Genomic DNA, 23,869 nt, shown 5'->3' on the forward strand with positions numbered 1-23,869 from the left:
TTTGGGGCTGTCCCCGAGTCAGCACCTGCCACTCTGCTGTGTTTTCTGCAGTGGCTGGGTGCCCAGCTATGGCGACGGGCTGACAGCATCCCCTGGGTTTCTCTCCTTCCAGGCTTGCTGTTCCCGACAGTGGTACAGACGCCAATCACAGAGGCGGGGAGATGCTGTGTAAGCACGAACTTCGTTCACGTCTGTAACACCTACATACAAATCTCTGTGTGGTTGTTTGCACCTGCAACCCCAGTGCTGTGAGGCAGATGGCAGGGTCGTTGGGGCATGTTGGGTACCAGCCTCACTCCAGGCTAAGGGGGAGATCGGGTCTCAAAGGAGTAAGGCAGGGAACGATAGAGCAGGTTACCTGATATCACATTCTGGTCTCCACATATGCATGGGTGTGCATACCTGCATATACATACATGTACATGCACCACACACACTACATGTATACACAGAGAAAAAGAATCTTTAAAAAATGAAAATAAATAAGCTAGCTATGCTTAGGAAGGCAACTGGTCTACTGAGACCAGAGTGTTCTTTCATGTATCCACTTCACCTCAGCAGAATTTCCATCAAATGGTCTCCTTGGCCTAAGGGATATTTTTTATTATGCAGTCTACTGTGAATGATACTGCCATGGCCACCTGGCTTCATGATACCCCTCGTTAGCACACTGTGGCCATCCCGTACATTTGCTTTCAGCCCACTGTGTCTCAGGCTAGGATATAGTTAGTTTTGCTTTTTGTCTAGCTGGGTCAGCTGTCTTTTGACCAAGGCCTCTGGTACTCTTATCATGCTTGGAGCTGCCCATGAGAACAGGTTCCCAGGCCTCCCGCAGAGGTGGGCCAGCACTTGGCTTGCTCGGCTACTCTGAGTCTTTCTACTATAGCCTCTTTGCTGGGCTCTGAGCACCACAGCAAAGAACCAGCAGCCACTTTAACAATGCTATGGTTCTGTGGGAACACAGCGAGGCCCTCTCTGCTTCACAACTGTCGGAAGAAAAAGCTTGGTGGTCCTAGGCTGAAATGTTATGCGGCCATCTAAGTTTACCCGCCCACCCGGCCACTCATCACCCAGCATCCACCCACCACACCAGTCTATACTCATCTGTTTATCAATACATCTATCCAGCTGTCTGCTTCCTCACTTATTCACCGACTGGGCACACCGACCACCTGCCTACCCATCCATCCATCCCCCCCCCCCACTGACCTATCCACTCACCTATTTAACCACTGGCCATACAGCTGCCTACCCACGCACCTGCCCACCTGGCCACAGCTCATTCTTCCCTCTGTTCACCCGCCATGCCTGCCCAGGTCCCTGGCCTTTCCTGTGCCACCCTCCACTCCACTCCACTGCTCCGTACTCTGTCCACTCCATCCTCTGATCCCCAGGCTGTCTCCTTGGAGTGAGTGGATCTTTTCATCTTTCCAAGGAGTCTGTCCACTTGCTCTCTCTCCTGCCAGGTTCCTTACATCCATTTTTCATGTGTAATAAGCAAGACCATGTCTGCCACATGCCTTTGTGTAGAACTTATGAGTTTCCTGCTTTGGAGCTTCCCATGGGGAGTGAGGTCAAGACCAGGGCCCTTAGACAGTGCAGAGGCCTGCCCTTTGCACAAGGCAGAGGAGCAGGCCTGCAGATGCCCTGGGAGGGCTGGAAAGTGCTCACAGCAGGCAAGCCTGTCCAGGAGAATTTCTGGAGCTGACACAGCTCCAGAATTTAAAACTATACTCAACAAGGTTGTCTCAGAAGCCAGCAGGAACACAACACCGCCCCTCAAGGTGGCTCTTTTCCCCTGACACTTGAAGAGCTATTTTGTAGGCCTGAGCTAGATCAGGTCTAATGATCCTTTATTAAGCAGTCATTTTCTTCAATCCGGCCAAGGACCAGTGCTACACAGACCTTCTGAGTCACTGTGTGCCAGGCATCTGCTCAGGGCTTCCTCCCATCGTCGTCTCATTTGACCTGGACAGCGGCACCCTGAGGGGGAGATTATGTTCACTTCATGGATGAGAAACCACATTGGCTTCCCACAGCCTCTAACTAGGATTTCATGCATCTCAACCTCTGAAGACGTAAAGGCTGACTGCTTCTCCTGCTCTGTGTCCCACTACTGTGTGCAAGTTGCTGAACCCCAGAGGCTCATGGTATTGTTCTCCAAGGCTGCCCAAAACTCTTTACCACCACGCTGGTTAGTTTCGTGTGTGTGTGTGTGTGTGTGTGTGTGTGTGTGTGTGTGTGTGTGTTCCCAGGTGAGTGAGTGATCTGCAGTCAGTCTACACCTTGACCCAAGTAATATGCCCTCAGCTCATGGCCTCTTGGCATTTCTGTGAATCCGATACCCTTAATTCACGCTGCATCAATGAAGGGGTGGGGACATCATGAAGTCTAGTCAGACATGTTGGTCAATGACCTCTGGGCTCCCTCTTTGAAAAGGGAGAAGAAAACCGCCTGTGAACTGACAACGAACAGTGACATCTTGTGGGGATTCAGGAAACAGCTTTTCCTGACGGCAGTTCTGTCGGGAAAGGGAATGCTTAAGCATCCAGGAGGTTCCTTACTAATAACAAAAGCGGTCAAGTCAACAGGCACTGTAGGGACAGATGAAGCTTTATTTGCAGCCCAAGAGTTTCTCCTCTGAAAAGCAGTGCTCACTCACAGGAGCCTAGGTGGAGGGTCCTGCCCAGACCATGGCCTGCTAGGGCAATATCCTCAGTACTCCACTCACACAGCTTGTCCTTCCCCAAAGATCGCGGGGTCTTAGGGGCCCACATTTGAGGGGAGTCAAGCGGAAGAGCATAGACACATACAAAAACTAGTGCAAAGGAGACTCCCACAGCCTGCTTTACAGTGTGAAGAGCTGAGGTCCCGAGAGCCACTGTGTGGTGGGCACACACTGCCCAGTGCAGAGCTGCACACACAATGCATGGGGCGAACTCTAACCAGCATCCCTCCAAGGAACCCCCATCAGCCCTCAGTGCAGCCTTCGACAGAGGATCTGCCGTCACAAGCTCAGACGAGTGCCGAGAGTATGAAGCCCGGGTGGACTAGGGACACCTACGAAGGAAGCAAAGCACTGTGGTACTGTGAGTGACACAGGACAGCTGAGTTCTACGTAAACGGGTTGAATATGGTTTTACAGATATAAAAATGTACCAGCTAACAGCAGTGTCGTGAGGAATGGTTTACATTCATAGCTGCAACGGAATTAGGATATCAGAAGTGTCACCGCTTGGCCATTGGGCTTGTTATGTGTGTATTGTCCACTGAGAAGCGAAACTGCATCTGAAGAGGAGTGTGCCAGCGGCAGAGCGTGGACGAGCAGGCCCACTGTCTGCTGAGGCTCAGTGGCATGTGCAGGCATGGCATCTCCCGTCTGAGCAGGAATGGCTTTCTACAGCACACCATCAAAGAAAGGAGCCGGGTGCTGGCAATCAGGCTTCGGATGCTCAGGCACGGAAGCCTGCCCAGCCGTGCTGAAGCAATCACTTCCCTTCAGTAGCTGTTCCTGCTGCTTCAGCACAGACACTGGGAGGAAGGCCGGGGAGCGCAGCCCTCAGCCCCCCGGCAGTGCCAGGCCCTCATGCTGCCCAGCGCACGAGGGTCTCTACCTGGCCTCTTGTCACACTCAGGAGGACAGCTTGGAGTAGCTGGGAGGGGACAGCTTTCGCTTCAAGTACTTGAGCACGTAGAGTGGAAGGCAGCTGACCACAGTGATGGCGGACACTTTCCACAAGAAGGTCACGGTTGTGATGAAGGCAACATCTGTAGGAGGAGGCGGAGGAGAGATTGAGAGCCAACTACAGGAGCTTCAAGGCCCTAAGATCATACCCCACCCAGACTGAACCCCTCAGCGTTCCCAGAGCCATGGGCTCCATCATGGTCATGCACACAGGTCTGTCCTGACTGCCCCCAGCTGTCTGGTCTGTACACCTGTTCAATCTGTGCTTCTCTCCACACAGTGAACACATTTTTGGCACTAGGAAGGGATTGTACACGGCTAACAGGCAGACAATACTTTAGCATGATTTACAGAGGACACAGGCTCACTTTGCTGTTAACAAGGTCATCAAAGTCCTCATGGCAACACACGTGAAAATTCTTACCCGTGCATAAGAGTCTAGAAACTGCAGAGTCCCCTAGACTGCTGCTAAAGCTGGGATAAGAGGGTCTGCTCACTGGAGTTACAGACTTACATTAGGGCCTGGAGCCTAGGCCCTACATGCACAGCTGGAGAAAGCCTCTAGTTGGCACTTACAGGCAAGTCTGTTTTAGGAAGGACGGCTGGGCCAGATGCCAGAAAACACCCAGGAGCACACTATGCGGGTAGGTAGCTCAGGGCGGTTTCCCGAGGTCTCAGTGAGGTGAGAAGTGCTGAGTTAGAGGAAAACTGGTTTGTACTGGAACTTTAAAGAATTAGCCTTGTGTGCCCACCAACACTGTTTTCCTAAATGTCTGTACTCTAGAAGGGAATAATGACTTTACCTACCTAAGAAAGCGCCAAAAGATACTCTGCCTATACCTGTGCCAAGAGAAAACATGAATAAAGCAGGTGAAGGAAAGCTGGAAAGAGGCTCAGGCATTAAGTGGTTAGTTAGCTACTTACTGGAGAAATGCGTTCAAGAGCAGTAGAATGTTAGTGTGAAATGCACTTGTGCTTGGGGTTTTAAACTTTCATTTCATTGCCTGCTGCCACATAATCTTTTAAAGAGAATGCAATATAACAGTTACGTCACTATAGCACGGAAGCAAATGCCCAGACACGTTCCCTGAATCTGTGCTAGTGTCTAGGAGTGTCCACTTCAGAACACTGCCACACCTGACACTCTCATTTGAGAGCCCTTTCTTACAAGTCATAGGCATTATATATGTATATTTCAGGTTTCTCTTAATGTATAGCTAAGTCTTTCCACTCCCCATCTGCATCATCCCCTGCCTGGTCTGAAGAGTGATGGCCTACAGCAACTGAATTTACTCGCTGTGGCTCTGGTCCACAACCTTCATTCATCAGTGTGCAAACCCCACACTTATCACCCCTAAGTTGCAGTGTCTCCATGTTAAGTGCAGGGGCCATAGGTGTGTAACTAACTTGTATGGACAACTGCTCATGATGGCCCGTTGCTGCTGTCATGCGTGAACATGGAGAACACAGAGGGACACATAAAGCTTTCTCCTTTCTGAAGCCTGGAGCCTTTCCTTTCGGATAGGAACCACACCGCCTGCCTATCAGGCAGCTGGAAGAACGCACACCATGGGTGCATGGAGCATGTCCAAATCCTCTGTTTGAAGCCTGGGAAGTGGGTACCCCACTGGGTACTTTCTGTACACCAGGAGCAGTGCAGCCCCACACTCACTGATGCTCAAATGGGCACCTTTGCTTTCTGCCTTGATTTGACAGATCTCGGGAAAGAATCAGCCACAACAACCGAGGTGACCTGGCTTTTGCCATTCTCAACCTCTGGCTGGGGAAGAAGAATGGCGAAAGCTATTAGTGCGTAGCAGAGTGGGCCAGGTGAGGGTGCAGCCCAGAGAGGGTGCAGCAGTGCCAAGGGACATGGGAGGTACCGGGAACGTTGAGGACACAGTACTGTGGATTCACAGATGGGCAACTCCCGAGGAAACACAGCACACTTCACTTAGGACCTTATTTTCTAAGAAAGCTGGGCTCAGAGTGGCCCCATATCCCAAAGTCATCTGACAAGTCATTGTGAGCTGGGCTAGGGCTAGCATAAGGAATACATTAGAAGCAACAGGCATTGGACTCCATCTCAGGGAGTGCTGGTGAAGACCCCTCGTCACACAGGGAGGAGACTAAGGCTACCGTGAGGAACCTGGCTGGCTGCTGGGCTGCTGTAACTTCTGTAGACAGCAGAAGGAAGTAGAATACACGTGGCTCACACCCACCCAGACCTCCTCTCTAAAAGCACCTGCCTTGAAGCAGTCAGTGGCTTCCACCATGAAAACATAAATTGCACAGCTCTTGTAGGGAAAATGATTGGAAATAAACAAGTAAGACTGTGAAAGTCTTAACTGTACAAAATCACTGCAAGATTTTTATCTTTCCATAAAACCAGCTTCTGTGTTGTGAAACTTTCTGCTATGGGATTTGTCTATAATATGAGCTAGTGAAGAGATAACAACAAAAGGTTAGTTTGCTGCAGATCATGAATCAAAGCTCCAGGCACTTACCAAAATACTCATTTAGAAAAGCAAGTGAGGCAACATAGCAGCCCAGACTGAGGAACTCCGCCACGACCATCAGCCAGTGCCACGTCCTGATAGTCAGCGCTACCATGAGCAGCTCAGTCAGGATGAGTGCTGTGAAGGAGATGGCCACGACGTGGACGAACTCCGCCTCGAAGAGCACCAGGGCCCCGTACATGAGGATGCCACCTGGGAGAAGGAGGGCAGAGCAGCCTTTCAGTGCAGCTTCTTTGCCGGCTGGGAACTGACTGCGTAAGCTAGCTAGAGAAGGAAGCACAGGGCCAGCTGGCTTACGCACGCACCAGGGACCAGGAGCACACACACTCTTCGTGAGGACACACAGGCCAGCCCAATGCTGGAGGTTCAGAAACTCTAAAGAGCTACAGGAAGCCAACTTCCGCTCTGGTTGATTTCATAGTATGTCTTACACAAGATCTCTGATCTGCCAGCCAGTTATGCTCAGGTAATTTGTCCTTCACTGGAACTCTAGCAGAGGGCAATAGCTTCCAGTTACATAACAGGTATCTCAAAGCCTTATTATTTTCACTATCTCATAGAAAACCATTGTATAGCACAATATAAAAAGTGCTTACTAGAGTTTTCTGATTAGCTGACATACAATAGTTAAAAAGTACCAGTCTGGGGCTGGGGAACGCAGCTAAGTAGGTAGAGCACTGGCTTTGTATAAAGGAGGTCATGGGCTTGATCCTTAGCACCACACACACTGGGCACGGGACACAGACCTGTAATCTCAGCACTTGGAAGGCAGAAATAGAAGGATCAGGGGTTCAAGACCAGTCTCAGCTACAAATGAGTTTGACTGAACCCACTTGGGCTACAAGACACCCTATCTCTAAAATTCAAAATCTCCAAAACCAAAAGCTCTCCCTAGAATATCACTGCACACATCTACATGCTGGAATACCAATCTACAAGACAAACAGAGGCCAATACTTCACTGCTGAAGAAATTAAAACTGTTGAAATTTAATTTGCGGGTGAAAATAGAAAACAGTACTGCCTACACACACACACACACACACACACACACACACACACACACACACACACAGAGACACACAAAGACACAGACACAGACACAGACACACACACTTTTGGTCTGGCAAAATCAGGGTCCATCTTACCTTGGTAAATACTGATCAAAACCCAAATGAGGAAGGTCTTGAAGGAAAGGGATCTCCCCTAGGGTGGACAGTAGAATAGTTCGTTAGGAGAGCAGAGCAGCGTGCCTGACTATATATTCCCAAGGGACAGGGGATTGGGTGCTGGGGATGTCTTTCTGTATGCTGTGAATGTGTTGCTCTGGCTGACTGATAAATAAAACGCTGATTGGCCAGTAGCCAGGCAGGAAGTATAGTACAGGTGGGATAAGCAGAGAGGAGAAATCTGCTAAAGTGGAAGGTTGAGTGAGGAGACACTGCCAGCCGTTGCCATGAGAAGCAAGATGCAATGTACCAGTAAGCCACAAGCCACATGGCAACTTATAAATTAATAAAAATGGGTTAACTGAAGATATAAGAACTAGACAGCAAGAAGCCTGTATGCCATGGCCATACAGTTTATAAGTGATATAAGTCTCTGTGTGTTTACTTGGGTCTGAGCAGCTACAGACCCGGGTGGACACAGAAAAACTTCAACTACAATTGGGAGTATCTCAAGGGCCCTAGGCCCACCCATATGTTGTCCTAACCCTGACAAAGGGAACCTCAGGTGATGCTGTCCCCTGAAGAAGCTGCCTGGGTGGGCATCATGGGTGTGTACTGAATGCCTGTGGTTGGTTGGGGTCTTATATGCCTTCTCCTCTCATCTGTGGAGTTCTTAAGCCACAGCCATGTCCTTGGATTCCTAGTAACCCAGAAGTTGGTATCTACAGACAAACATTTAACTGAACTAGTAGATAAAGATCGTAATAAAAGTATTTTACCTCTATTTTGTTACTTTTTGGAAATAAATATTTACTTCTCAGTTTTCTCTGGACTTCCCCACTCCCAAATAAAAATGGTGAAGGCATTTCAGTTATGACTTGTCCCACCTGAATAAAAATTTCTTTTCAGGAAAATCTTCCACATTAGTAAGTACAGCACAGATAGATGGAAGGATTTCCTGTGTACTTTGCTTTACCATTCAAACTAAGCACAGGCTCCCAGCATAGAACAGAGATGAGATGTTGCTCAGTCACCTCCACTGAATCTCACAGGCTTGGGGTACTTCTATGCAAAGAAGCATGGTCAAGGGCTCACTGCCCTCTCTCTCAGTGCTAAGGTCCAGAGTAGGATGGGTATGAGCCGCTCCCTTATGGAGACACCTGCATGTATAGGTCAAGAATGAGGAGTCTGGCCCTCTCCTTCAGCTCCTACTTGCATGCTTCTGGCATCCTGTGATGTCAGTGAATCAGAGTCCGAAGTTCTGCATTTAATATATTCCTTTTCCTGGGAGAGAGTTTCTTTAGGAGATGTGGTCATAAGTGCCCACAATGAAAGTTGGACTGCTATGGGGGCCCAGGAGACAATTCTGGGATGCAGATGGCAATCACACACCAAAGCCTAGATCCCATGATGACCTGGAGTATGCTGGGGCTTCTAGTGATGGAAGTGCATGAGTAGGAAGATGTGTGCCGCAGAGCTGGAGAGACAGTGTGGCAGCTCAGGGAGCTTCATGTCCTTCCAACAGAAGGCAGTGCAGAACAACCACCTGGAGCCCCAGCTCCGGGGGATGTGAACATGCCTGGGCCTCTGCGGGCATCTACACACATGCAGTGCACACTCATGCATGCAGGTACATGTACAGACTGTAATTCAAGTTGTACTTTAACTGTAAACAACAGTTAAACTTTCATCTAAGCAGTTTCCTTGGTTGTAAGTGTCCATCAGTGAAGATGCTGACTGAGCCCTAATTCTTACTACAGATGAGCACAAGAAGAATTCACTATACTGTAATTTATTAAAGTTAATACTGATTTTAAAAGCAGAGAACTTTAGCAGGTTTCTTTAGCCACAAAGTTCATCTGTAATTAAGCATGTGACTAATTTTACTTCAGGAATGTAAAAGGAAATTTAACTTTAATGTTTTGTATAAATGAAGAGATTTACTTAATAGCCAGATTTTCTGAAATGCACTGAGACTGAGAGGAGATGATCAATTTAAACGATGGAAGTTAATGGGGACATTTGTGCCATGGGTCTTGTTAAGGCTGCAAACATATCAGGGCATTAAGGCCACACATCTAATCTGCATGTATGACTACTGCTGACTCTATACAGGCCACAGATTAATATGTCTCTACATAATAAAATGGGTCTAAAAACCATCACTAAGTAATCAGAGGAAATGTTCCTTGATGCAGATGCTTACAAATAGATCTGTGAGAGAAAGAATCTCACTCTGTGGTACCAGTATTTTAGCCACGGAAGCAACTCATTGACTGTGGACTTCAAGCTGCTTATAAAACTGTTCTCCCGGATACGGAATGTCTGCTCCTTTGAATGGCAGGCTCGGTCACTCAAGTATCAAAGACCAGGCTACCCAACAGGGGCTCTGTCCATGCAGTGAACATGTGAAAAGCACACAGGCTCTGGACAGACATCTAGAATCGGCCTTGCCCAGTACACACCTCTTGTTTTATCCTCAGCTTCTGACTAAATATGCATGCCTCAGTTTCCTTTTCTATGAAATACAGATAATGGCATGTATCTCAAGTCAAATAAACTATACAATACAACATATAGAAACTATTAATGACAGCACATTAATGGGAGTTACCATTAATATATTTCCAATAAAACATTACACACTTGGATTGTAGATGAACCAAAAATGTAATAAAAAAAGAATTCTGCAAAAGGGTTAATCAACCCCAAGATGAGCAAACCATCAGCATGAAAGCACAATGTGTCACTGGGTGTGGGACGCATGCGTGGCTCACAGTGACATGTTTATGACACACATGTGGGCTGGAATCATGCTGTCATTATGTGTAGGTTACAGGTGTACATACTGATGTGCACACAGGACTACACTTGAGCAGATCTGTCCTTTGGGTACTAGCAGAGGACATTTCTGGCTTCTCAGAAGAGCCAGGACTCCCTCTTTCATTACAGTATTCTCCCAGGCCATCTCAACTAACTTTGCTTCCTATCAGAGCCACAGCAGTTCCATTTTGCAAGTCTGGAGGTTCTGACGTGCATAGTGAGGTATCTACAACCCAACAGCAGATACAGCACGCTCCCCCATCATCCCACCCCATAGTTCAAGTTTTGTCAACCACTGATCTGTTCCTGCCCTCAGGTTCTGTCATCTCCAGATCTCAGGGGAATGGAGTTGACTCGGAGTTGAGATTCATCTGGGACTCTCACTGTGTGAATGATCTGTTTTTCCTCTCACTTCTGTACAACGTCCCACCACACATCAGTGTCACCGCTGCTGTTCTGTGGTCAATAGAACGCTTATCTCTTCCGTGGTCCAAGGAGCTCTTGGCAACTATGACAAAGCCACCATGAACTTCCTGTTGGTACACATCCTCACCAGCTTGTAGGTTTACGAGTATTGGGAACTTTGGCATTTCTTTTTTTTTAAGTCTATTTTTAAATTAAAATCTAATTACATTACTTCCCTCCTCCCAACCCCGACCATACCCCCGCTTACTTCCTCTTAAACTGATGGCCTCTTTTTCTTTGAATATATATAAAATATATTCATTGTATATGTGTGCATCAATACAGAAGCACAGCCTGCTGAGTCCGTTTGGTGTTGCTTGTGTGTGTGTAATTCCAGAGCTGATCACTTTGTACTGGATAACCAATTAAAAGCTCATCCTTGGGAGAGACTAATTCTCCCCTCCCAGCAGCTGTTAGCTCCCTGTAGTTCTTAGTCTAGAGGTGGGACTGGATGGGTTTTCCCTTGTTTGGTATTGTTATTGTTCAGGTCTTGTTTAAGCAGTCATATTGTTGAGGTATCGTGAGGTAGCTTCCTTGTCATTTCTAGAAGACAATCTCACAGTGGACTTCCTGGTCTTCACTTTCTCTTCTGAGATGTTCCTGAGCCTTAGGTGCGGGAGTAGTGTTGTGGATGTGTCTGCTGGGGCTGGGGTCTCCATGATGAGCTGATTTCTGATTCTGACCTGTTTAGCTTTCTGTAATGGTCTCCATGTGCTGCAAAAAGAAGACTCTTTGATTTGGGGTGATAGCCACACTTATTTGTGGGTGCACAGGCCTTAGTATAAAGTTAGGCGTTATGATGGAGTAAAGTGGCCGTAACAGGTTGTCCTCCAAGATTCATGACTTCACCAGCCCTGGGTAGTTATTTTAGTCATTTTTAATTGGCGTGTACTGCTAGTTGATTGGTCTAAGTTTGTAACGTAGGTGGAAAATAATGTTGAGCATTCTTCACAGGCTTCCTTGACATCTGTACATCAACTGTGAGGTTAGTTTAGATCGTTTGTTCACTCTTTAAACTGTTTTTTTTTTCTTGCTGAATCTTGAGAGTTCTTTATATATTATGAATAAAAGTCCTTTGTCAGAGTGTAACTTGAACATATTTTTTCCCAGTCCATGGTGTGGCTTCATGTTCTCACTTCCCAAACTACATAATTCATAAAACAAAACTTTAAAATTATGATGAAGTCCAATTTATTTTTTTCCTTTCTGGATAATGGTTTTGATCTATGTCTAAAAACTCTTTGTCAAGTTACGAATTATTCTGTCCTGTATTTCTTCCAGAAGGCCTACAGTTTACATGTACACCGATGGTCACTTGAGTGCCTGTGCACATGTGGAGTGAGGGAATAAAGGCTGAAAGTAAGTATGACCAGCTGTCCTGACATCATCTTTTGATACTGCCCATTCCTCCACTTGAATTCAAAGGTCAGAGGTGAAGTGTGGATTCGTTTCTCTCCACTTCCCTGTGTCTGCTCTGTCTACTGCCTTTACTGTTATTTTATAGCAAGTCTTGAAATATGAAAGTGCCCTTGCTCTTTTCCCAAGCTGTTTCAACAAAGCCAGGTTCCCTGCCATTCCATCTAAATTTTAGAGCCAGTTTGTCACTAATCACCATTAAGTTTAGTCCCCAAATCAAAAATGCCCTTCACATTTTAAAAGTCTTTCAAAGGTGTGTCATAGTTCCTGGGCATGTTACCAGAGTTATAGTAAAGTGCTCTGCCTATTTATATTGCTAAAAATGGTATTATTTTTGGGTCTAACTGTTGCTAGTATATTAGAATTAGAAATCACATAAAATACTTTTATCTTTTATGAGATTCCAATATAATTATGGAACTTAAAAAAGAAATTAAAATTTTTTTCTTTGTAAAATTCTGTGCCTTTAATTTTTGGTTTTATTCAGCATTACTTTAAAATTATACAAGGGCACAGACACACATTTTAAGAGAATCATTGAGAATATTCTACAGAAAAGAAGAAATGTCAGACAGTCGCATGGTTCCCAGGAAGGGCCATGTGCAATTACTTAATGGCTGTGTTGGCAACTTGTTAACAAACAAACTAGTTCTGCCATTAGCCAGTGATGTAAACCTGTGACCCGTGAGGCAAACTCACAACCAGGCAGGGGACCTCAGGGTGTGCGCTGTCTCAGCTGACTTCCAATCACCTCCCTAGCCCTGTTCTCAGACTCACCAGCTCTCTAAGAACGTGTCCGTCTAGGACACAGAGAAACGTGCAGGGCTGGGGAGGTACCAGCACGTCAATTCCCTGTGAGAGTGAGTGAACTCAAGAGAAGCAACGGTAATAGTTCAGAGCATAACTGCATTCCAAAGAAAGAACAAGAAGTATTTCAGTTACAAATACATTATTTTCTGTATGGAAAGCTGCTGTGGGATGTTCTGTATGTTAAATGTGTTGTTCTGACTGGTTAATAAATAAAACATTAATTGGCCAGTAGCCAGGCAGAAAGTATAGGTGGGACAAGGAGAAAGGAAAATTCTGGGAAGTAGAAGGCTGAGGCAGAGAGACACTGCCAGCCACTGTCATGAGAAGATGTTAAGATACCGGCAAGCCACGAGCCATGTAGCAATTTATAGATGAATAGAAATGGGTTGATTTAAGATATAAGAATAGTTAGCAAGAAGCCTGCCACAGCCATACAGTTTATAAGTAATATAAGCATCTGAGTGATTATTTTATAAGTGGATTGTGGGACTGCGGGGGATTGGCAGGAGCTGGAGAGAAAAACTTCAGCTACAGAAAGCAAACTGGTATTTTCTGGAAGAAGAAATGTTGCCTTTTCATGTAGTCGATTGATTTACTTCCTCATTCATTCATCACTTACTTAGTGAACAGACAGATAGCAGACATCTCTGTCTGCAAGGCCTAAGCCACACCTGGTGACATCTAAGAAGGGGCAGGTATGGCTTGGGCTGTAGAAGCAGACCAACAGAAGTTTAGGTCCACAACTGGCAAATCTGACTACAACAGTAAAGTGGACCAGTTATCAAGTATATGCAGGAAACAGTGTGTGGTGGTTTGAAAGAGAATAGTCTCAAAAGACTCAAATTTGAATGCTTGCTCCCTAGCTGGTAGACCAGTTTTGTGAAGGATGAGAAGGTGTGGCCCTGTTGGAGGGGATGAGGTGTCACCTGGGGTGCCTTTGAGATTTCAAAAGCCCATGCCAGGCCCAGACCCTCACTCTCTGCTTCCTACTTGTGGGTCAAGTGTAGGTTCTCAGCTCCTGCTGCAGCGCCATGTCTGCTCACTGCTGCCATGCTCCCTGCCATGCTGGTCATGGACTGTTCCTCTGAACTGTACGCACACCTCCAATTAAATGCTGTCTTTTATAAGTTGCCTTGGTCATGGTGTCTCTTCATAGCAACAGAAAAGTGACTAAGTCACAGGGTATTTGTTGCAAAGAACACAGTACCCCCTTGGCTGCTCAATAAATTAGCAGAGGGCAACTGTTACAAGTTATGGCTTATTGCATGCTGCTGTCCTCTGCTACCACCCTACATTTACCACAGAACATGGTTTCTTCTGCTGCTAAAATGCAGGCTCATCAGGATCAAGGACTACACCTCATGCCCTTCAGATCTGGCAGGTGCCTCTTACATGGGCACATGGTGGCCCATCTCTGGTTTCGTGATTATTAAAAGTGATTTTTTTTTTTTTTTTTTTGGAGACAGGGTTTCTCTGTGTAGCTTTGGAGCCTGTCCTGGAACTCGCTCTGTAGCCCAGGCTGGCCTCGAACTCACAAAGATCCACCTGGCTCTGCCTCCCAAGTGCTGGGATTAAAGGTGTGCGCCACTACCACCTTGGTTCCGTGATTATTAAAGGACAGAAAGAGCAGCCATGTGGATGTCTTGCCAAAGTGTTCAGAAGAAATGAAAAGCTTCAAAATGGTTCTTCGATTATGACAAGACAGTTCAACTTAATCCACTTGCTATGACTTTGTTTTTGAAGGATTTGAAGTATACTAGAGATGTAACATAATAGATACTATAATGACAAGGCCTAAATTGTTACAAGTGGTGAGAGCCATGTTTCCTCTAATGCCCGTGGAAGACTGTGCTTGCCTGTCATCTCACTGTTGCTACTGGGAGTCCCTCTAAACCTGTGAGTGAGTGCTGCAACCTAAGCAACACCACTTCCAGTGTCCTAACTCCAATGGGATGCAGCCTGCCTAGAGCTCAGAAGGGTGGAGAGAGGGGGTAGGGGTGTCTAGACTTGTATCAAAAGCTGGTTTCTCCCTTTTGTTAAGCAAACATTTGCAGAATATCTGGAGATAAGGAATGAACAAGCTCCTAAACTAGTCATTTGCAATAACTTCCTATAGTTTCTGTTTCTATGACCCTATCTGATCCTATCACATCTCATTTTAGGATTTCAGACTCAAAGTGCTCCTTCTGTTTGTACTATGTATAAATTTGGGATAATCTCTCCTGACATTTACACCTTACTTTATACTCTAATAATGAAGATTTATTTAACCTGAAAAATTATATGGATAGATTATAGCTCTTTTAAGAGGCTTAAGTTTTATAAATTTGGTCCTTATAATAATACCATGAAACCCCTAAAGTAATGTGACTTTACCTAACACTTATCTGTTGAGTCAATGGTCAGCTGCACTAGTCTTGTCTGTTAGTAAGCAGTCAGCTGGATTACAGTCTAGTCCATTAGTTAGCAGTCAGCTAGGCTACATCCTAATCTGCTAATGGTCAGCTGGGCTAGCAACGAATCCCTTGAACACCCAATTTAATTATTTCTTCACTAGATCATATTGATTTAAACTGCTTTAAATTGGAGTTGATAATTTCAGGTTATCAACTGAAAACCTAACTTAAATTGAAGGCCAGTGGGTTTTGTTTTCTGTGCTGCTTAGGAAAAACTGGCCATGTAGGAAATTCCAAAGTTACAACAAGTTGTATGTGCAGGGCTCAGCTACTCCTCTTCTCTTGTCCTCTTGGTATTTAGCTTTAAAACCATATGCTTTGCTGTAACACACGGCCAACTTCAGACCTCCTTAGCAACGGCTTACTCTGAAGAGCACAGTTCCAGCTGCGCGGGGGCCTCTTCTCAGTGGCGGCAGCTTCAGTCTTTGCAGGCAGACTATGCTTTGCACTATCTCCACAGGACAGAGCATGTCTCCGGGACAGAGACATGCTGTGAGTCACTTCCAACGTGTAATTCTGAAGCCCACAACTAGACCCAGGAATGCACAGATACCCTCAGTCACAGACTTTAGAGATCTGTAGCTGGAGAGTGCTGCATTCTGCACTGAGTAAAAGGAGGCTGGTCTTCTCACATGGTGACATTGCTAGGCAGGCTGAGCCACAGGTAGAGAGGGTCCTTTGTAAGACTGAAGACACAGATTTGGATGTCTTTGCTAAATTCATGAAAGTTCCACAGATGGTTCAAAACACTCATTAAATTCTTATCTTATGTGTATCATCATATGCCTATTACAAAGAGTTGAGAATTTTTTTAAAAACAGTACTTCAAAACATGTTTTATTGTGCTTGCTACGTAGCTGTATGCTATCCAGGAAAGAGGCTGTCTCTGTTTTGCTGGAACACACAAAGACCAGTGCTGGTGTGCTCTCACTGAACGAGGCTGGCACTGGGGTCTTACCTTGGTGAGGTCCTTGTACAACTCTGGGTAGAGAATTGCCATTTCCGGCTTCACATCTTGGTCCAACACTAAGGAGAAGACTGGGAACATGGTGTAGATAGTGGCATACCTAGGAAAACAAGAAGGCACATCCTGTCAGCCTGATGGATGTTGTCTGTGGCACAACTGAGACCATGCTTCTAGATGCAGAGCTAGGCTCAAGTCTCCAAACCCAGAAAACACAATCTGATAGAACACACCCAAACCCCCACGGCGACACCAATTTAGATTCCCTCTGAGCCTGGCTACCGAGCCCAGCACAGGACTGTCGTATAAATCACAGACTCTTAGAGAGAGGGGCACCCATTTAAAACCAGAGTTTTCTTTTAAACTTTTTATTTTTTGAGACAGGGTTCTCACAGCCAAGGATAAACTGAAACTTCCTAGGAAGCCCAGGCAGGCCTTGAACTTGTGATCCTCCTGCCTCAGCCTCCTGCGTGCTAGGATTACACAGTACTGTACCACAGGTCCAGTTTCCTTAGTGAACTTTGACTGGCCCTTGCAGACTCACATGCAGCCATCTAATACAGAGCTATCTTAACCTTTTCCACGCTAGTGCCCCATGCAGTCCTGCCCGACACTCAACACCCAGCCCACCAGTATGCCTTTGTCTCCCTGACTACAACGAGTCCTCAGGCCTGTATCTAACCCATTCTTTCTGTTATGTTAGGGCTACTGTGGAGACACAGGCAGAAGGCAAGTTTGGGGATGGCTTTCCAGACTCTGTGCCATGCCCTGAGATCCAGGCTGTGGCTGGGCACAGTGCCTTCCTTACAACTGAGTGGTGCCTTATGGTGGATAAGCCGTACTCATTGAACCATTTGCTCATTTGTGTGAATGCATCTTGGTTATTCGCAATTTGGGTTTATCACAAATAAAACTGGTAAAAACACCCAGTGCCCTCTTCTTGACATGGGGTCTTACTCTGTAGCCAAGGCTGGAATGGAACTCCCTACATACCCAAGCTGGCCTCACCTTGTCTTGCCTGAGCCTCACGAGTGCTGGGATTATTACAGACATGCACCACTATGCCCAGCTTGACCTAATGTTTATGCAGATCATCCACCACTTCTTTGGGCTGGAATGTCACCATGATAGGTTCTAGTCACACAGCAGAGGCATATTTACTTTAGTCTCTTTTGCATCCCTATCATTTGTTGCACTCTGTGTGAAGCACTTACAAGTAGCCCACAATACTACCTGGAGCTCCTCATTATAATTTCCTGTTGGATCAAACAGGCTCAGGAGATTATGTACATTCCCCAGGGCCATGGCCAAGGATGGTGGGAAGCAAACACATCTGTTTCTGAGATGTGAGGGCTTCCTTTTCTTCACTATACACAATGTGGTCAGAAACATACCGGCTTCCCAGAGACCCACATTCTCCTTGTCAGAACTAGTGGATAGGCAGTTCACATAATTAAGCTAAGGACTTATCCACGAGACATTATCATAGATTCTCTGGGTGGGCCCAACAGGACATACAGTCTTGAAAGAGGGTGGCTGTGCTGTGGGAAAAGACCTGATGCTGTGGAGGCAAAGCCACAGATGCGCCTTCTGCTTTGATGATGCAATGAGGTGTAAGAAGGCAGGAAGTCCAGAGAGGACCCAGCATTCACAGCAGAGAACTGATACTGACAGAGGACAGATGACTCACAGGACCTGACATTTAACAAAGACCTTAACCCCCCTGTTTCTGGCTAAGTTATTAGCAATTCTGGGAGCTGTCCCATGCACTTAGGATGTACTAGTATCAGCTTGCAGGTGGAAGAACTTGCTTTGTCTGCCCTCTGCCAGCCAGGAGTGCAGCTGAGTACTGTGGAGAAATGCAGGCAGAAGTTTCTGCTCCACCAGCAACTCCCAAACACCCATCAGCCGCTTCCTAAATAATTGACTTGGAGGCTTAATATTAATTATAAATGCTTGGTTGGTAGCTCAAGCTTATTACTGACTAGCTCTTACAGTTAAATTAACCCATTATTCTTGTCTATGTTTAGCCATGTGGCTTGGTACCTTTTTTCAGTACAATATTCTCATCTTGCTTCCTCTGGGTCTGGCTGATGACTCCTGACTCTGCCCTTTCTCTTCCCAGCATTCTTAGTTTGGTCACCCCACCTATACTTCTCGCCTGGCTACTGGCCAACCAGCATTTTATTAAAACAATTTGAGTGACAAATCTTACAGTGTAAAGAGGATTATCCCACAGCAGAGAAAGATGCTGGTGTGACCACAGAGGAGGGCGGTACCCAGCCAATCCTTTTCAGTCTGAGCCAGCATGGTCCTGAATTTCCCAGGTGCCTCTCTCTGTCCTCACATGCCAAACGTGGATGTCAGGAGGACAGCCACCTCCATGCTTCAATAGTGAGGGCAACACCAAGGTCAGGGCTACAACTGTCACTTTCCAGGTTCTTTCTGGTTATAAGACGGAGCCCTGGCTTGAGGTGAATGACGAGCCTTGATGGGCACAGACAGCAAGTGGCAGGGGACAGCTTTTATTCTGTGGTCACTCACTAACAGTCACATTTATATGATCTCTACGTATAACAACTGAGGATGAGGATGACAGATGACCATTTGTTCACTTGGAGTCTTTCTTTTCAGACTTGGTGGGCAACATCATTGTGGCACACTATGCTTTTGAAGCACTTGTCTACCATCTCTCAGTGGCTGCCTTTAAATGTAGGGTTTTTTTGCTGCTAGGGACAGACTAGCCATGTCTTTCCCAAAGCTAAGAAGACGTCCCACTGCTTTCTATCTCATTTCCCAGTTAGTGGCTGGTCCTGTTCCCTTCATGGTGACGTCGTATCCCTACTGGGACAGGGGCAGGCTCAGGAGGCCTGCAGCTGTGGCCTGCCCGCTTCAACCCCTGCTGACGGTAGTGTTGGCATATGCCCGCCCCTTGGTTCTGCCCCTCTCATTATGCTACGGGGCCCTTTTATAAAATCTCAGCTCTGCTGTGGTTCCTGACACAAATTATGGCTTCCCCAAGAAAACAAAATCTAGTGAGAAACTTAGCACAGTCTTAAAAAGCTCAAGTGTCCAGGTGTTTTTCAAATTTCTTCAAACTCAGTGTAAGACTTTACAGCAGTTAGTCATCTTCAATATTTATGTGCCAAGAATTACTCAGAACACCCTGAGTATCACTCGACATTCTACACGTCTTTTTCCAAATAAAAGTTCTCACATACATGAAGCTGAGAGGCACCAAGAACATCTGCTTCACTTACCCAACCATAAGGAATCCCTGGTACAGCGGGACAGATGCAAAGTAGAAGACTGAAGAAAACACAGCCTTAAAAGACAGAACACCGTCAGTTAAAGACACAGCTGCGCTACTCACATTCACACCATCTCCATTACAATAGAATGATACCCAGTGAGTCCAGTGGTCACCTCCCATGACAGTGGGACAGCCACTGCCTGTGTGCTAAGCCGGTGTTGGTTTGCTACCTGCATGGTGGAGATGATGAGGCCCCTGTGCATGACAAACTGGCCGAGTGCTGCAGACCGCTTGTAGCTGTTCCGCCCATGCACCATGAGGAGCCTGCCGATGTGTCTGAACTGTGTGATGGAGAAGTCCGCTGCCAGTGAAGCCTGCTTCCCCTCCTGAAGAACCACAAAGAACCTCTGAGAAACACCACCGACTGAGGACTGCACACAAAGCTGAGTTCAGTGTACATCTGAACTCAAGAGGACTAGGGGCAGTGCCAGCTCCACACCCACAGCTTCACCCAGTATGCCTCCGTCCATCTGCATCAGACAGTGTGGGAGGTAGAGGAGCCTGGACTAGAACCCGTGCGTAAGCACAGATGTCAGCTGCTGCTCCTAAGAAGGAAGGGCTTTGGTCTATTAGCAACATAGAAAATAAGAAGGGAGGGATGGCACTGGCTATGGGGACACCCTACCTCATCACATGATCCCAGGCCTCCCCGAGACAATTCCCCAAACCTTTGTTACCTCACATCTGCAAAAACAACCCCCCTCTGGTTTTTCAAAGCTACCATGAGGGAGAGGAGAACACAGCAGCCAAAGAGAAGACCCAATCCAGTTGTGCAGTTTTCTAGTCTTGCTGTGTGGATTTATATGTGGGTGACTACACAAGGAGCAATCAAGGTTGGCACAAACACAAGCCTCAACCCCGGCTTAGTTGGTAGGAGAAAGGGTCACCTACACAGAGAAGGAAGCACGTGAAGCAGGGGAGAGGAGCTGAGAGTTAGCGAAGGCCCAAGAAAGGTGTGCAGCGGAATTAGCGGCACTGGACCTGGGTCACAAGCCCAGAGGACCTCGAAGAGTTCCTAAGGACATTCCCAGCGTAAGAAGGATGCTGAAGGATGCTAATTTCCTGCTGTTTACCAACAACCTATGGCTGGGCCTGAGGACCAAAAGGACAGACTGACTGCTGACCTCTCCTAGGATGGGGCTTGGCACTGAACAGGAGCACATGTGCTGTCTGTGTGTGACAAAGCACAAACCTACCTTCCCTTCAATCCCAATCCCACAGTCTGCTGCCTGGATCATGCTCACATCATTTCCTCCATCACCTGAGAAGCACCAAGAGTTGGAGATTAAATGAAACATCTTTCCATTATATGCTTCATTTTCTTTTTTATACTACTGAAAATTCCTGTAATGTAGATGTAGTCCATTTTAGAGACAACACAAGTTTGCCTGTAAATGTTGAAAACTTGGCCGTTTGTCACATTTCACTGTTGACAGGAAGGCGGCACACTGCCCCACCACCCACCCATGGCATGGCTGAAGGTGCCGGGCTCACCGATGGCACAGGTGCGCTTTCTGGTATGCTGGCGCAACAGGGTCACGATGTGGGCCTTCTGGGTGGGTGAGCAGCGGCAGCAGACCACAGCAGGGCATTGGCAGGCCAGCTCCACAAGTTCATGCTCGTAGTACCTCAGGCAGACCTGGGAGACAGTGTTGTGACTCGACTGTCACCACACAACCCTGGGCTCAAGCAGCAGGTAAGCAGAATTGGGAAGCCTAAGGCTTCCTCAAGTAAGCAGACTTGGATTTCTGGGTCTCATCTGGGACTATGCCCTCGAAACTATATCATAACCTGCTCAGTTGTGTAGGAGAGCAAGATGAGAAGATGGACGGGGTGGCTAGGTCCCTAGCAGGAAGAGTACAAGGTCTCTTAAAGATAGTGCATTGTGGGTGGAGAATGGTGCAGACAGAGGCAAGGGTCAGGGGCCATAGGACATTCTGAAGTGTTGCCAGGCTAATACATCCAAAAGATGTGTGTTCTCTGGAGCCAGTATACAAACACCTTTCCCCTAGCCTATATTCCTATTTTGGTTTCAGTGCTTCCCAGGCACGTAGCTGATGGAGATCTTGGTTTGATCCATGACATTAGATATTCCAGGCCTTTCCAAAGTGATAGTTCCAGTTCTTAATTCCCTACCTTGCCTGAGAAACCCCAAATCTCACAGCACTGTCTAAGGGGTGGAATCTTTTTCACTCTCCAAAAACTCTTAAGATTTTTCCCATCATGAAGGACAGGCACTAGAGGAGCAGGTCTTCAGTCATATGGCCCAGAAGGCTACCAACAAAAGGAGGGTGCTTATGTCCTGAAAGACCAGAGACCTAACTGTCAGCTTCATGGAGGGTGGCAGGTGTATGCTCTGCCAGGAGCTGTGGAAAACTTCCTTTCCCAATTGTAGCCAGGATTCTTGTCAACCCACCTCTACCTGTCTGCCTGAGAAGGGCCCATGCTACTGTGTTCTGTTTGCATTCTGTTCAGGGGAAGAAGATGTCTAAAGTCAAGTCGAGGATTGCCTTGGGAGCCTCCCAGCACTCATTTTCACATACTATAACTGTCTCAACCTCTGTGCTTTATTTTTCTTTTGGTTTGGATTTCTTGTTTATATAACCTTAATCTCACAGAAGAGGTGTGCTTTTGGTTAGCTACTTACAAGATGTTTTGGAACATATCAGAATGTAAGAATTTTTTTTTTCTACTTTTACAAATAGAAAAGACTATTTGGAACATATTAAAATAAAACAAACAAACAAAATGAATATCATCTCATGATCACTAGACATTGATACAACCCAAGTCACAATTCAGCTATGCTGGGAGTTGTCAGCAAGCACTGACCGAAATCCTTATTGCAGCAAGGATCAAACCTTAACAGAACTGCAGTGTGGCTCTACAGATACCGGGACTTGGAAACACACCAATGTGGTGTGATGTCACAATGTGAGGTCCATAATCCTAAGTGTTTTAGGGCAGGAGAACAGGAGGAACTGGCTACCTCAACCAAGTGTCCAGGAAGATGAAAACCACACATATAATAGTTAAGTACAAATAACAACTGGCCCAGTAGCCTCTCCCATCTGGATTTTTCCTGCAGTTCACTTTAGGCCCCTACACTCTGAAGTGTCCTGAAGGATGAACGCCAGAGGTTAACTGGAGGGCCCACCACCTCTACACAGGTAGCCATATGTCCCATAAACACACACCTGGAAACACTGGTTTGAACAAACACATAATAAATACTGTAGGCTGAACTGTCATGACCACTGGAGGCTGATACTATTAACAATGAGCAGGGGACCAAAAATCAGGCCAGGGCCTTGATCTGCTGAACTCAAGCAGTGTCTAAACAGGAAAGGACAGAATCAGGCAGACACGGCCAGCACACTCTTAGGACTGACCATTCAGAAGTCTTGATGCTACACAGGAAAAACAAAATGAAACAAAACAAAAACCCCACAACTGCCATGACAGGACATGGGGGCTGGGCTGCTGAGGAATATGTGTTATTCAGGAAATTCTGGCTCAATGGCCTGGGAGGACAGACAGACACACTTACTCAGAGATCAGTCTTAAGAGACAGATGGACAGATAGAACATGGTACATTACTGACAGTCCTATCAAGACATACACTGTTACAGACTAGTCTGACCTCTGGAGACAGAGATACACAGGTAGTACATGGTTAGAACAGGATACAGACACACATATACCCACACTCATCTCACCTCCAGAGAGTCCCCAGATATGACTAGAGCACAATCGTGCTTCCTTCTAAATGCATTCAGCTCCAAATGGGCCTCTCCCCGATTGGTAACCTTGATTGGAGGAAAAAAAAAGCACCATGAATTAAAAATGCAGGCAATAAACCAGTAAGACATTTTTCAGGGACTCACAGTAGGATCCTTTAGATATTGTATTTAGAACCTAAAGGTGCTTAGCCTATAAACAGAAGTCCTGTAACAAGGTCCTTACATATTTTGTACCTACACCTCTAACAGGGACTGTTTTCTGATTTGTGGTCATGAAGGCATACAAGGGCTATTGCTGATGTAAAAACATTCTTATAAGAATGTAATGACAAAGGATTTTCAGCACTTTCTATAAGATGATATATTAAACCGGTGGTGGGGTAGGTGAGAATTGTGAGCATAGCATCACGAACATAGCCCTAGAGAATTGTAAGTCAGAATTCTCTTTCTCACACACCGGGTAAGAAACTTAATTATATAGACTGGGGTTTTCTTTAAATACGTTT

General features: G+C 46.3%; 1 protein-coding gene across 10 annotated transcripts in view; it reads right to left on the reverse strand.

The window, feature by feature from the left end:
• Positions 1-1,836: 1,836 nt before the first annotated feature.
• Atp9b (ATPase phospholipid transporting 9B (putative)) overlaps positions 1,837-23,869 on the reverse strand; it is a 255,789-nt gene continuing 233,756 nt past the window's right edge. For 7 of the 10 annotated variants that reach the window (XM_028872020.2, XM_028872018.2, XM_028872022.2 and 4 more), the window contains 10 exons: positions 23,340-23,429; positions 21,114-21,258; positions 20,816-20,880; positions 19,790-19,945; positions 19,567-19,631; positions 16,301-16,409; positions 7,352-7,409; positions 6,193-6,396; positions 4,493-4,525; positions 2,596-3,768 (listed from right to left, as the gene is read on the reverse strand). In XM_028872020.2, coding sequence (XP_028727853.1) covers positions 3,632-3,768; positions 4,493-4,525; positions 6,193-6,396; positions 7,352-7,409; positions 16,301-16,409; positions 19,567-19,631; positions 19,790-19,945; positions 20,816-20,880; positions 21,114-21,258; positions 23,340-23,429 — 1,062 coding nt within the window. In that variant the 3' untranslated portion in view covers positions 2,596-3,631. Of the gene's footprint in view, positions 1,984-2,595; positions 3,769-4,492; positions 4,526-6,192; positions 6,397-7,351; positions 7,410-16,300; positions 16,410-19,566; positions 19,632-19,789; positions 19,946-20,815; positions 20,881-21,113; positions 21,259-23,339; positions 23,430-23,869 lie in introns of those variants that run through there. The other 3 variants (XM_028872021.2, XM_028872017.2, XM_028872015.2) reach the window with 2 other exon arrangements.

Source organism: Peromyscus leucopus, chromosome 19 (assembly GCF_004664715.2).
Source record: "Peromyscus leucopus breed LL Stock chromosome 19, UCI_PerLeu_2.1, whole genome shotgun sequence".
NCBI classification, from domain to species: domain Eukaryota; kingdom Metazoa; phylum Chordata; class Mammalia; order Rodentia; family Cricetidae; genus Peromyscus; species Peromyscus leucopus.